At 51.7% G+C, this 13,352-nt stretch overlaps 4 protein-coding genes across 4 annotated transcripts; all 4 read right to left on the bottom strand.

Annotated features, from left to right (window-relative positions):
- Nucleotides 1-419: 419 nt before the first annotated feature.
- On the bottom strand, nucleotides 420-3,376 carry N7539_004357 (anaphase promoting complex subunit 2; the record flags this gene model as incomplete). The annotated part of the gene is made up of 2 exons (XM_056933959.1): nucleotides 420-2,816; nucleotides 2,873-3,376. 2 exons carry the CDS (start codon nucleotides 3,374-3,376, stop codon nucleotides 420-422), a joined length of 2,901 nt encoding a protein of 966 aa, XP_056791500.1.
- A 605-nt stretch (nucleotides 3,377-3,981) lies between these two features.
- N7539_004356 (V-type ATPase assembly factor PKR1) lies at nucleotides 3,982-4,497 on the bottom strand (the record flags this gene model as incomplete). Its single annotated transcript, XM_056933958.1, has 1 exon — nucleotides 3,982-4,497. The coding sequence occupies one exon, from the start codon at nucleotides 4,495-4,497 to the stop codon at nucleotides 3,982-3,984; it is 516 nt and encodes a 171-aa protein (XP_056791499.1).
- Nucleotides 4,498-5,744: 1,247 nt separating this feature from the next.
- Nucleotides 5,745-8,387, bottom strand: N7539_004355 (uncharacterized protein; the record flags this gene model as incomplete). The annotated part of the gene is made up of 1 exon (XM_056933957.1): nucleotides 5,745-8,387. The coding sequence occupies one exon, from the start codon at nucleotides 8,385-8,387 to the stop codon at nucleotides 5,745-5,747; it is 2,643 nt and encodes an 880-aa protein (XP_056791498.1).
- Nucleotides 8,388-9,469: 1,082 nt separating this feature from the next.
- On the bottom strand, nucleotides 9,470-11,657 carry N7539_004354 (glycoside hydrolase family 15 protein; the record flags this gene model as incomplete). The annotated part of the gene is made up of 3 exons (XM_056933956.1): nucleotides 9,470-9,679; nucleotides 9,751-9,815; nucleotides 9,890-11,657. 3 exons carry the CDS (start codon nucleotides 11,655-11,657, stop codon nucleotides 9,470-9,472), a joined length of 2,043 nt encoding a protein of 680 aa, XP_056791497.1.
- Nucleotides 11,658-13,352: the final 1,695 nt, after the last annotated feature.

Raw genomic sequence — 13,352 nt, 5'->3', positions numbered from 1 at the left:
AAGTCTCTGTAGTTGGCACTTTGTACTTGGCAACAACCCGACATCATTTACCTTGTACGCTAGGACGCGTAAGGGGCCTATCGGCAACGACATGAATTGCGAGCCATGGAACTACGCATCAAAGAAGGGATGTACTCTGCGGGCTTATACCTGATTCACTTCCATGAGCCATATCTCTACCAGACCTACCAATTACTTCCCAGCAAAGACCAAACGTACGTATTCCATAGAACCTGGTCCTCTCTCGACGCCGACCCCGAGGATCCAGGTACGGGCCAGAACCTACCTACCGAGCAAGGGACAAAACGCGAAATGCCAATACAATGTTCATTTGCTTACTCGGTCAAACGCAAGGTCGGAAGTCTCGAGCTTGAATGTCCGTGTCCGACGTGATTGCCATCGTCGATATCAATGTGAAACTAATGGATCAGCTTATAATTCCCCCCACTGACAATCTCCACCTTGCCCTTCGCAACCATACCGGCCAAAAACTCCCTCAATTCCTCATTACTAAAAGGGAATCCACCCGGCACGACGATTTTCAACATCATCACGATGCGCTGCAGCGGCATCGCGCCCTGATTAGTGAGCATGCCCATGATAAATTGCCAGTATAAGTTCATTTTCTCCATGGCGGCTGCGTCGGCGGATTCTTTGGCTGCTGCAGCGGCGGCGGCTTCGGCGGCCGCCGCTGCGTCGGCAGCGCTTGTTGTGAGGGTCGTGTTGTCTGGGGGCCCTGTGCTTGTGTTTGTGCCTGCGCTTTGGCCGGCTTGTTGGCCTGCGTGGTGGGTTGTGCTGGAGTGTTCCTCTTCTTCCGTGGGGAGGGATTCTAGAACGTGGTAGGTGTCGCTGGAGGAGGAGGATTCTGCGAGGATGCGCTTGCCTACCCAGAATAAGCAGGCAGACCGAACAAGGGAAGGGGTCATGGAGAGCTGTTCGGCCAGAGAGGAGATCGAACGCTCAGTTGTTGAGTTGGTCTCCTCGCTTGCGGAGGATGATGATGATGATGAGGAGGAGGATGAGTCGGATTGGAAGGCGTGAATGACGGTAGCTTGCCAGGTGGTTACGTGATCGGAGAATTCTCGATCGGCGAGTTTGAGTTCGACAAGGACTTGGCCCAGTCCGTTCAGCCAGGTCAATTTTCGGGAGGCCTTGAGGGCCTCGAAGCCAGCCGCATAACGTTGTTGGAGGGCGGCTATTTCGTCGGGGATTTTGAATTCTTGCTCGGGAATGGTGGGCCAGAAGAAGCGAGAGAGGATTTTCGCATGAAGATCAGGGAAGGAAGCGTGTGCTGAACGTTTGGGCCTTGGTCGGGTGGGTAGTTTGACAAGCCCTTGATCTCTGCGAATGGATGCATCGACACGGCGAGAGTCTGAGATATCGCGCAGCATGACCTCGCATGCTTGCAGAGTGGACTCTCCAAATCGTATCTTGAGAAGCTCGAGGACGGAAATTTCCTGGTCATAGTTATCCCGATTCTGGAGTAGTCGGTCACTCAACATGGTCTGGAGCTCCTTGACAAATGTTTCTTTGGAGTCGAATAAGCTGACAACGCTGTCAATGACGTCGGTGCCTTTTGATTTGCTGAAATCCGGTGCCGCGTCGACCGGGTCAGGCATCCAGTTCATATCGTCCCAGTCCAGTTCGCTCGTGTTGTTTTCTATGGAGAGCTGATGAGCCTTTGATAATTCTGTTGAGAGTTCCGCCAGTGTATCATGAGTACTTGGTAAAGCGCCTCGATTTGGAATGGACGTTGGTTCGGCCAAAAGCCCGCTCACAATGACTTTGATAGTGTCATCGCGATCTCGAAGGTATCGACGGATAGGACGAGCAATGCGGTCCAAGATTACACCCTTTGGATCCATGAGATTGAAAGCACGGATGATAGCGATGTACAATTGAAGAATCTCCAGAGTCGATGCACCTGGGTGAAGCAGGCGTTGGTTCAGAACTGTGATGAAGTTCTGGGTAAGATATGATCGAGCGGCGGGATATGTGGTAAAGTGTCGCAAATCTTCAATGGCTCCAGTGCTTGCAGGCCATTCCACAATGACATCAAAGAGCTCGCTAGTGCGCAATGTTCCTAGTCGAGCGATGCCCATTTCCTGCCATTTTTCGACGTCGCTGAAGCTGACGTTCAGGATGTTGGTTGACTGATCTACCATCCGAGGATGGTGTATGATCGCCAGCACTTGTACCACCAGCCGCGCAAAGACATCTTCAACCCAGTGCCGCAAGTGTTGAGGCACTAATGAAGGAGCCTCCCTCTTTCCGGTGTACGCCGCGCGGATGAACTCGGTCATCATAATATTCATCACGCTGGCAAAGACTTTTTGGGTCTTGTCACCGCCAAGTCCAACCTGCTGCAAACCCTGCAGGAACATAAGAAGTCGCTCTCGAGCTGTGGTGACGTGATTGTCCTCCCCTTCAATCATCATACGCTCACGGCCTTCAGGAGACTCATTTCTCCAGTGATCATAGAAGACCGAGTAACGGCGGTCAACCTCCATTGCATCGTCATCCCTATCATTTGCATCCATATCTCCCTCCTTCAGCAGTGTATCGATACCAAGGATGATCAGCGCCTCTTTAGCGAGCACGACACTTATTAGTGGTGATATCTTTGACCAAGGGAGCGAGTACGACACCACCGTGTGAAACACGCGTTGTAATTGAGCCATGAGCTTTTCCCGATATTCTGCCTCAGCGAATTCAAGTACATGATTAGCCACGGGAGTCAAGTACATGCGTCGAGCAAGCTGCAAGCATTCGACAATGGATCTTATCAATTCTTCGTGATCCTCGCGTCGAAACAGCTGTATCACATGTTAGCTTCGCGCACTGTCCATCCCTTCATATCATGGGGGTATACCTCGTGCAGGCCCTGTCGCATATTGGCGAGGAAGTGCCGTCGAATCTCGCCGCCATACCAAAGAAGCAACTCATGGAGACCATTCAGTTCAGACGACGTTTCGCTCGACTCGCTACAAGCCAGGTACGAAAGCGCCTCGGCCACTTCCTGGGAAGGGGGCCTGTGCCATCTTGATGCCTTTCCTTTGCTCTCCACGCGTCCTCGCGCGTTGTAAACCTCAGCAAATCCTTCATGTGGTAATGACAAGAAGTCGCTCGCGAGACACCATGCCTGATTCCATGTTTCCCGATCTAAAGTCGATGAGAACGACTTCCCTGGTTGTGGCGAATTGAACGAGCCAGTTCTGATCGTGGAGAATGAAGCATCGGGGTGGAATGGCGATGCAGCTTGAGTATTGCCGTGATCCACGCCACGGCCGGAGGAGCGGGCCTCGAACGGCGCGGGGGAGAAGACTGAGCCGAAAACACGTCGTCGACCCACATTCAAGGGGTTGGAGTTTATCATGGTGTTCTGGTCGAGTTCGACATTCTGTGTCACTACAGGATTCGATGCTGGACGAGCTGGCCAAGCTCAGCTTGCGGGGAATCGAAGCGAGAGAGCTAGGAGAGATCTACAAGAAAGACGGTCGCAGTTGAGTCGCGGCTCCGAGCGGCGCGTGATCACGTGTCTTGACACTGACTGAGCTGGCACGAACAAACAAGCAGCTCACTGTGTCAAAAACATGGCATTTCTAGGGTATCTTGAAGATTCAAATGACATGGGGAATAGATGATCTCTGTACATGTCGATTTCTCAGTACGTGTCAAGTGCGGCATTCCAAATGAAGACCGAGCGGATCACATCAAGACTAGTACACTCAAGATCACCGGTAGGATCAGTGACAGCAGATCACATGCACGACGAGATCAGTCCTCAGAGGCTCAAGTCGCCAAGACGTGGTCGGGTTCCTGTCTTCCAAGTCATGTTCACGTCGTACAGAGAGTGCCCGCTCACATGCCAGTTTGGCATGAGAGAGAAAACCACCACTCTTCCTTCGGTCTCGAAATCACAGAGCTGCACCCCGTCAAGTACAAGAGACAAAATGAGACGAAGGATTGATATCGCTGCGCCTACCGATCTTTGCTGTCGTCCACCTTTTCCCATTCGCTATCGGTGCTGCCATAACCAGAACTATCGCCGCCCGTGTTCAGTCGCTTCTTGGTGTCCCGCTGTAGAGGTTGCAGTCCGCTGGAGACAGCTTCGCTGCCCGTCATCACAGCGGGCGACGCAGCAGATGCTGTGGACTTTACCAGCGTCTCGGTTTCGGTTTCACTATCTCCGCTGTCGACCGGTCTGATATCCGTCTTTCTGGCAGCAGCGGCCGCCTCTCGCTCCTCCTGCTTTGCCTTTTCGGCTTCTTGCGCCGCTTGCGCCAGGCGTACCTCACGCGCAAACCAGTTGATCGAGTACCACAGTCCTGCCGATAGCAGTGAGAGAACCACAAAATGGATACTGTAGGTGGCGAGCCCCAGGATGAAGAGAAGAAGCTGGAGGGCGGCGAACGATGCATTGGTTGCGATCAGCAAGGTCCGAGTGGGGCCCGGGACGAAGATGCTGGACCATAGCTCCTCCATAAAGGAAGCCATGGCTTGAGGGTGGAATGCGGGAAGAGGCGGAACTTGGGGAGTTGAAGATGTTTTGTATGCGGTGAAAGATGCACCAGAATAAATGTCAACGTCGTCGAGGCTCTTGAGCCGGTAGTCGTCAAAGAAGGAAGTATTATTGATTCGCGGCAACGGAGAAGAAGAGATCGTGGATGAGCGGCCCCGTCTTGAGCGGTAGAAAAGGCAAAGACCCAGTTGGGCAGAATCGCAACAGCTCAGTATTAATCAATGAGTAAGAGCGATTCCTCCGGCGGAGTGGAATGTTCCTAAGCAAACCAAATTTAGGAATAGCCCGCTTGATCAGCAGGTCCCGCGGCAGTCAAGTCAGTTCAGTAGTAAGTTCGTCGACTCCACTGCGGAAACAGGAGGGGCACGCGCATAGCCGACCAGAAGGAAAGGTAGTCACCGCGCAGATGTTTCCATCTGGAAGACGTTATTCATGTAGGAGCGGATGGAAATCCCAGTCTTATAAGGCGACTAAGTAGCTCGATAGTGCTTCCTTGTTGACATATAAATGATGGTCTGCAGACTCATGGTTTGGCCGAGATCCAAGGAGCTGATGCATGACCATACCTCGCGGTCAGCCCCACGGGGGTTTCCTGGAATAAGAAGGTATTAAGTCAGCTGGACATTCCCGGCGTAGAAGCGGTTGTCACGATGGAGGACACTACAACCAAAAACAGGCTTGATTGTTCGTCAGCCTACCTAGCGGGAAAGAAGAAGGGGCTGAGCAATCAAAACACAGAACATTGATGTGGTCGCTTGCCATTTTTCAACAGGACACGGGGGTCATCAACCTGGTTCCAGAAACATGACACTCTTCGGGTGCATGACATTCCATCTAGATAGCCCAAGCGACCTCCCAGTGCCTGTGGCACGTTTAGGCATCTGCTCGCGCTGCAGGGATTTACACGGAGAATCCAATCAACCCTTTCGACCCTGGAGACGCTTCTCGATAATAGCCATCTTCATTTCTAACTAAAAGTGCATTCTCGCAACGCAAACACGCATGGTATCTCAAAGACAGACAGAAAAAGGTCCAGCCTCTGCTATTCGTCAAACCATCGACGCCCTCACCCTAGCATAAAATAAGTGGAATAAGTTGTAGAGAGGCATTGAGGTGTCGTGATGAGATCAGGGCCGGCTAGAGCTTGCTGTCAACCGACGATTGCATCCGCGGGAGTAAGGTGCAAAAGATGACCAAAGGAAAGCGGAACAAATGCCTGAAATCAAAGCGCAGCGTGGCGAGCCTTGAATATGGAAACCTTATCATCGCAGTACGGCATTTCATATAACCAGAACCGTGTCCGTGATTCAGTATTAGCTTCCAGGTCGCTGTCATCCCCATCGGAGAAGTCGCTTGACAAAGCATCCGAATCATACGGATTTCTTGCCGCGGGAGGATTGTGATGATCACTGCCAGTGGTACTCATTTCCTCCTCCGCGTCACTGGTCCAATTTTCCAGCTCAGGTTGCCGGTCGGTATCGTATCCAGATTTGCCGACCTCACTCTCATCGCCGACCTCACTCTCCATGATCTGATAGCATCTGGAGCGCAATCCGATATATGTCAATTTCAAGTCAGGACGAATACTGACGATGTCTAATACCTGAAGCGCTAACTCCTTCAAATCGGACGCAAGTGGCTGCTCGGTCTTGGCGAGGTAGAGAGCGTAAAGTTGCGTCATGCTAGGCATCCGCTGCAGGAAATAATGCCAATAACGGTGATCAATGGCCATCCCTAACTCCCGGAGCTGAGGCATGCGACCACTAGTCACAAACGTGATGATATCGTAGTTGAACGCCCATTTTGGTAAGACATCGTGACCCAAGTCCTCGACTGGCTCAGGCCGATCAACAGGCTTGATGAGTACTTTGCGAAGACTCAGTCGATGACGGCGTAGAACGTATTTATGAATAGCGTCTAGGGGAACAGTTGAGTCGTCAAGGACCGTTTCGTGTAGGTACACACTTTCCAGAGTGTTGGGGGCAAGGGCCTCCTTAATAAACAGCATTAGGTACGAAGAGACACTATTCGTGTGCAAATGCTTCAAGTTGAGTGGATAATCCGACCGTCCCAGACTCGGCCGACGCTCGCTTGCCTGCTTGTTGACAGAGCTCATTGGTGGTGAATATTTCCGACGAAGAGCCTTCCATAGATGCCCGTCGTTCACACATCCCAATAAGGTGAGACTAGACAGATGTGTCCAATCAAGAGCGGGTAAAAGAGTCGGCAAATGCATCGAGACTCGTTCTAACTCAAGGACTTGCAATTCGAGCGGCGGTCGAGCAGCAGGATGAGGGAGTCCCCCAGTAGAGGTAGAAGGTCTGATATGAGATTCCCTTTCACTATCATTTGGTAGCGCCTGGCCTGTCTGCTCGGTGGTCTTTCCGGAAGAACCTGCTTCCGTCCTGACTTCTGTGCCTTGGGGGGCAGTTTTCGAGCCGGAGGACTCTGGGCCCACTGCCCCATCATCTTTAGTGCCGGCTGTCGACATACCATGCACATGAGCTGTCTTGGCTTGTGCGATAGGACAGAGAACACACAGCACACCACTAGGCTTGGGCCAGCCAGCACGTGGAGCCGCGTTGTCCTTGAGAGGCAGAAAATCATCCTGCAGTTTCACCTCCGCAGAGATCCCTATTCTGAGTTCAGTGAGGCGAGCCCGCGACCGCTCAATCAAGACTGCGAGCTCGTCCAGATAGGCAGTCTCGTCAATATCCAGCACGGTCACACTTTTCAGTGGTGGTAAGACGGATAAAGACGGGTGTTCAATACGAACGTTCTTCCTCGGGCCGAGCAAGCTGGAAAGGAGCGCGTGACTTGGGCTAACATGATTCTCCGAGTTGTCATGCCAGCGAACCCAGACTCGCTCCAACCGACATTCGTGTCCAGGTCGATTGGCGAGGGAGGCAAGCGCCAACCAGATCTCACGAACCACGCCGGTAGGCATATCCCAGATGAATGCTTCTAGATTCACCATTCGTGCCACTGCAAGGGCTACTAGTGTCCCCAGCATTTTACCCATATCTCTATCCACAGAGTATTCTTGGACCCAACTGAGGGGTCCATTCCCGATTGAAAATGTGCGCGTAAATTGGGCATAATAATTGCCCCTGCGTGATCGAGGTTCTGCCGCGACGGCGCGCGTTTCCTTGCCAGAAGAAGAAGAAGCATTTTCTCGACCATCGTAGCCGCATCGTGCACAACAGCCGAAGTTGGAAGAGAGATGTGCATACGGCGACTGATGAAATATATCTTCCCCCATCACTAGCGTCGACAGGCCATAGGATAGAGCATCCACGCCAGAATAATCCTCCGTTGAAATGTTGTCGGTTGCCTCGGGCCATACGATATCGAATCGTGAGTACATATGAGGAATTGTGAGATTATGGAGAGAGGAGCACGTCAATGCAAGACACGTCAAGTCATTGGTTTGAGTGACCTGTTTTGAATGATAATCCCTGTTAGCTGTATCTGCTGGCCCTTGAGTCGAACGAGAATAGTGAAGCTTGACCGAGCAAGCATGCAGACTCGTATATCTTACATTTTTTACGATCTCCCTCAAAATATCCAGAGGTAGATCCAGTAGCTCTAGTTTCGTCCCCTTTCCATTGCCGCCCGCCTTTTGTGCTTGTGGAGCATCAGTCCGAGACCCGCAAAGACGCGGCGCGGTCTGGTAGCTAGCAGAGGCTTGTGAGCCCGAGTTGTCAAGCTGCAAATGATTCATTGTTGGAGACAGCCCGCTCTGGCTGAAGTTGTCGGGACCTGCAGTGGGTGTGGTTTGGCTGGACACAAAATCCTCTTCGCCGGACGACATCGCTTTGTCGGAGACTGGCCGACCAGCCCGATCGAAGCTGGTGGCAGTCATACAAGACACCAGGATTACGGCCGTGTAGCAAGAGAGATCTCAGGTGAGAGCCACCAAGCAGTCTGAAGGAATCGCAGTCGAGATCTGGACTACGAACAATCCAAACTGGAAGGCAGGCATAGAAGTTGATGAGTGAAACGGAATTGGGGAGACACAATAAGCTAGTGGAGTGAGGCTCGTCAAGAAGCGGATCAGCCCGTGTCGGTCCCCACCTTGCCCCCCTGCTACGGCGGTCGACATGAGCACTTGGGGCCGAACGTGATCTTGCCAAGACATTGAACTGGCCGAACCTGAAAAGACCACTGCATGAGGAAGACCATCCCAAAGGACCTCTCTCAGGTATCGCCTACAGGCTGATCAATAGTCAACACATGGTTTGTTTACGCTACGACTTTCAGAGGATGAGCCCGTTCATCGGTACCACTTAGTCGTCGCTACACAGTGTGCGGATGTATATGCCATGATCATTGCTATCTGCTGCACCCTGTATCCACTATCCACCATGAGGTGAATTGATGAGCCTCAAATTGAGGCCAGTAATTTTTACTCGATGAGCGAGTGGATCGAGTCGGCCCGATGGTGTCTGGCTGACAACTGACCTGTTCACCAATTGTCTGATACCCTCACGCTGTGAATGGTGTTCTTGAAGCTCGACTTGGCTTCAGGTACAACGAGTGACTGTCAGACTAGTCGATAAAAGTGCTCATTGTCACATGCATACGAGCTAAAGTTCCTCAGGGCATCATCGTCCGGATCTAGATCAAATCCATGGAAGATTGGATCAACGGAGTAACTAGGTCTACTTATGTGGCTACACAGTCGCCCTCTTTCGGGCAGCTGTCTGGACTGTGATCAAATCATGTCTGTAAGAGTTGGCAAGTGAAAGTAGATCAAGTACGGTAAGAGAGGAGATTTCCCCAAGAAGGTTGGAATCAGATGGATGGCATGAGGCATGTAGACAGTAGAATCCGGAGGGCGGATATGTAGCCCAAACAGCGAAGAATGGCTGTCTCTCAGAAGACCTCAAACACAACGAAAGAGAGATTTGGCACTAGAAGCCGAATACTGCTGTATCTGTCAGATCACTCCTCTCGACCGAGTCTCTCCAAATTCATGGCCGCGCTGACACATGCGAGATGGCTGAACGCCTGCGGAGTGTTGCCCATTTGTTCGCCTGAGATAGCAACTTCTTCCGAAAACATGCCCAGATGGTTTGAGTAAGACAGGATATTATCAAAATGCGAGAGCGCAAGCTTCCACAGGTTTGGGATCGGTACATCGAATTTAGCAGCCTACAAGAGCAGTCAATTAGCCGAATTTCGCGAGTCGTAGACATGCCCATTTGCTCGATGGCTGAACTTACGCGTGCCATCGCTTCGACAAGCCAGAATGTGACCATGATAAAGGCACCCTCAGCGCCGCCGACGCCTGTTCAGCGCAGTTGTTAGCATCCTCATCTCGAGAAGACAATCAATTCCCCAATAGCTCAAGTATATACTCACCGTCGTTGGCTTTCAAGTGGTCGTATCGGAAAACAAGCTTCGCGCTCGAGAGACCTTCTTTGTCTGAACCGCGCAGAATGCATTTGAGACTATTGATGAAACGAGGGTCGTTGGGTGCGACGAAGAAAACGAGTGGTGCAATGAGAATCGACGCATCCAAGACCTCCCGAGTCTCGTAGCTTTGACAAAAGTGACCACGTTCTTTGTTGTAGCCCCTTTCCATGATCTCGTCGTACAGGTCATCTCGCACCTGAATCCAGTGAAGACGGTCTGGGCAAGGAAGACTGGCTCGTTTCTCTGCAAGACGCACGCCCCGATCGAGAGCGACCCACATCATGACCTTGGAGTAGATGAAGTTTTGAATCTGACCTCGTGACTCCCAAATAGACATATCTTTCTGATGTCGTACGCCGATCACATAGTTCACCATTCGTCGGATTGCGGCCCATTGGTCATAAGAGATTGGGTTTCCGTGCTTGTTGTAGAGATAAATGCTGTCCAATAGCTCTCCGTAGATGTCAAGCTGAGTATGAAAGACGGCTGCGTTACCAATGCGCACGGGTTTGCTGCCTCTGTACCCGTCAAGGTGGTCAAGCTCAACCTCAGGGATGTCGCACTCGCCCCGTATGGTAAACATGAGCGGCAGGAAAGGCTGCTTACTCCGCGGTTCTATCTCTTGCGCGGCATGCGGGAAAATCCGCTCGAAGATGAAGTTAACGTAGTCTTCTGCCTCACGACTATAGCCCATCTTGAGGAACACGTATAGTGTGAAGGCCGTATCGCGAACCCACGAGTACCTGTAGTCCCAATTACGTGACCCACCCACACTCTCGGGAAGAGAAAATGTCGGCGCCGCAATGATTGCACCAGTGGGTTTGTAGGTGAGGAGCTTCAAAATCAACAAACTCCGCTCAACGGTCTCTCGGTAGTGGCCGCGAAATGTGCATTGACGGGTCCAATCCGTCCAAAAGTCGGACGTCTCTTCCTCCATCTTTTCCAAATAGGCGCCTATCATGGCGGGTCCCGGCACGGCCTTTTCCGGACTATGCAGCACAAATTGCATGGCTTGTCCCTCGGATAGACGAATGATTGCCACAAGTCCACGTCCCATTGAGCCTGAATGTTCTTCGAGAGTGAAAGAGGCCTTTGGCATGCCCATCTTGTCAGGCTCTCGTGAGCTAGCAAAGATCTCCAACTCCAGTCGCTCTGATGCACTCTCGAAGTGAACCGTTTGTAGTCGATGAGCGTCCAGGTCATTGTCGAGTTTGGCACGAGCTTGGTGAGTGTCTCGTGCATAATTGAACGCTGGGAACAATTTCACCTCGAGTTCCATAGAGCCTCGACTACACTCGATCTTTCTAATCAGACCCGAATGCTGAAGCCCGGACTTGAATCGATTCGCCCCCGCCTCCTTACAGGGGCAATAGCCCGAGAGAAGTCGAGTTGACTGAGTGGCTTTCTTAGGAGCCACGGGGAAATAATCCAGGAGAGTGACTACCCCGTCCTCATTTGTCCAGCGAGTTTCAAGCAGGTTTGAGTATGGCAGGTACCGCTGCTTATTGTGCGCGTCGACCACTGACTCGGCTGGATTGACAGACCAGTAACCACCTTTCTTGGCATCCAAGAGGCGGCAAAAGACTGTCGGAGAGTCAAAGACTGGCCAGCACATATAGTCCAAGCTACCAGCTTTGCTCACCAGAGCACATGTGTGCATGTCGCCAATCAGACCGTAGTCTTCGATGGCATTGTAAAGAGGCTTCTGTGCCATGGCAGAAATTTCGGGCTGCGTTCGTAAAAGGCCGGGTCAAATCGTCGCGTAGACCTCGGTATGCGCACTCTTGAATCGTACCGTCTTGCTCGCGTTCAGTCTTCAGGCACAACTGTTTCCTGATCAGGGTGAGGCTCTTTGCAAGTTTGGAGCAAAAGGCAAAACATAGGGCGTTGGTTGAGCTGACTGCAACCTTTGTCTGCCGACGAACACATATAGGAATCCCAAATGCTTCCGACACAGCCCAAGAAGCAACGACATAATGATGTTGACGGGTTCACTGTGAGGTCATATCGATGGTGAGGTGGTTCATTCTATAGGCTTGCCAATTGGATGTCGGTCCCGGCATCCGCCGCAGATCTTTGGTCATCGTGGAAATGTTGTTCCTGCTCGCTCATTATGCATCGTCGCTCAATTGAAAGGCTCAAGCCCATGCATCTCCCTCGCTGCTGCATACCAGGAACGCTTCAAATCGTGCCCAGTCAATAGTCGAATCGGGTCATCTAATGTCATTGCGCTCATGTACGAAGTGTTCAGCGCAAGCACACGATGTGATCGTTGACCAGAGGATATCTCCTCATCTATTCCGTCCATATTGGGCTCCACGGTACCTCAACAATAACCATTAATGTTGGCTTGGTCAGGTCGGAGGATAGAGTCCGCCAATAGCAGCTGCAGAAGGACGACCCAACAAGATGGACATGAAGTCTCTCTGACGCCGTCATCTCGTCTGACCTCGACCCCGGATCGACCGCCAGCTTGTGGAGCAAACGCCTTTAGTGGAGCTGTAGTGGCGGTCTGTGAGCCAGTCATTCGGAAGGATCAAGACGGGGGACGACCCTGTAGAGATAGTCGGATGAAGGGCGACATGATTATTAATTGCAAGCTCATGAACATGGGTCGAAGGTGCACTGCTCACAGTCACATTGGCCTGAATGAGAGCTATCGGTCCAGACTAATAGGTCTCTTGAGTTGTCAGCTGTCAATTGTCACTCGTAGCTAACGATGGTGCATCAATAGCGCAGAGACACCCACAGTAGTAGTAAACTTTGAAGTTGTGGCCGATCGGGACAGCTCACTAAGCAGATAAGGAGGGCCGGGCAAAGACATGCAACATCAACTATGGGTCTCGAAGAACTGCGACCGCAGGGTTAAACTTATCGAGGCTTTCTACACTGTGTTTCAGAGTGAAAGCAGTATATGCCCTGGACCGCATTTTTTCAATCAGCTCGTGCCTTGCTCGAGAGTAGTCCTCGCCCAAGATCATGATCCCGGAGGACAAGTGAGTCCTCGAACTTGCCAGTTGCGATTGATACTGCAATCCTCACCTCCTTCACCTCCCTCACGAGTGCCGCTCATCACCGCCTCCAAAGGGTGTTTGGCACCGTCGGGGAACTTAACTTTACTTCTCCTCTTGCATCCATTCATCCATTCCGCGCGTGACTCTTTCCCCTTCTTTCTCTCTCTTTTGCTCATTCACTTCTTCACTGACATACTCGCTCTATTCTCTCCCCCATCCCACTCTCCTTTCGATTTTGTTTTTCCAATTGTCAAAAATTCCCAGGTTCGACTACTACCGAAACCCCTTGCGACTCGCCGTCCTTGCGCCGTGCCGACATCGAATTAGGGTGCGCAGTCGTGCATGAACACTCCCCCCATCGCGCACACTTATGTGTTGATCGCTGCTCAAGCTTC

This window comes from Penicillium diatomitis (genome assembly GCF_028827545.1).
Source record: "Penicillium diatomitis strain IBT 30728 chromosome Unknown utg000004l_segment0_segment0, whole genome shotgun sequence".
Taxonomy (NCBI): domain Eukaryota; kingdom Fungi; phylum Ascomycota; class Eurotiomycetes; order Eurotiales; family Aspergillaceae; genus Penicillium; species Penicillium diatomitis.
Note: the sequence above shows the minus strand (reverse complement) of the source record. Positions and strands in the feature narration are given on the sequence as shown.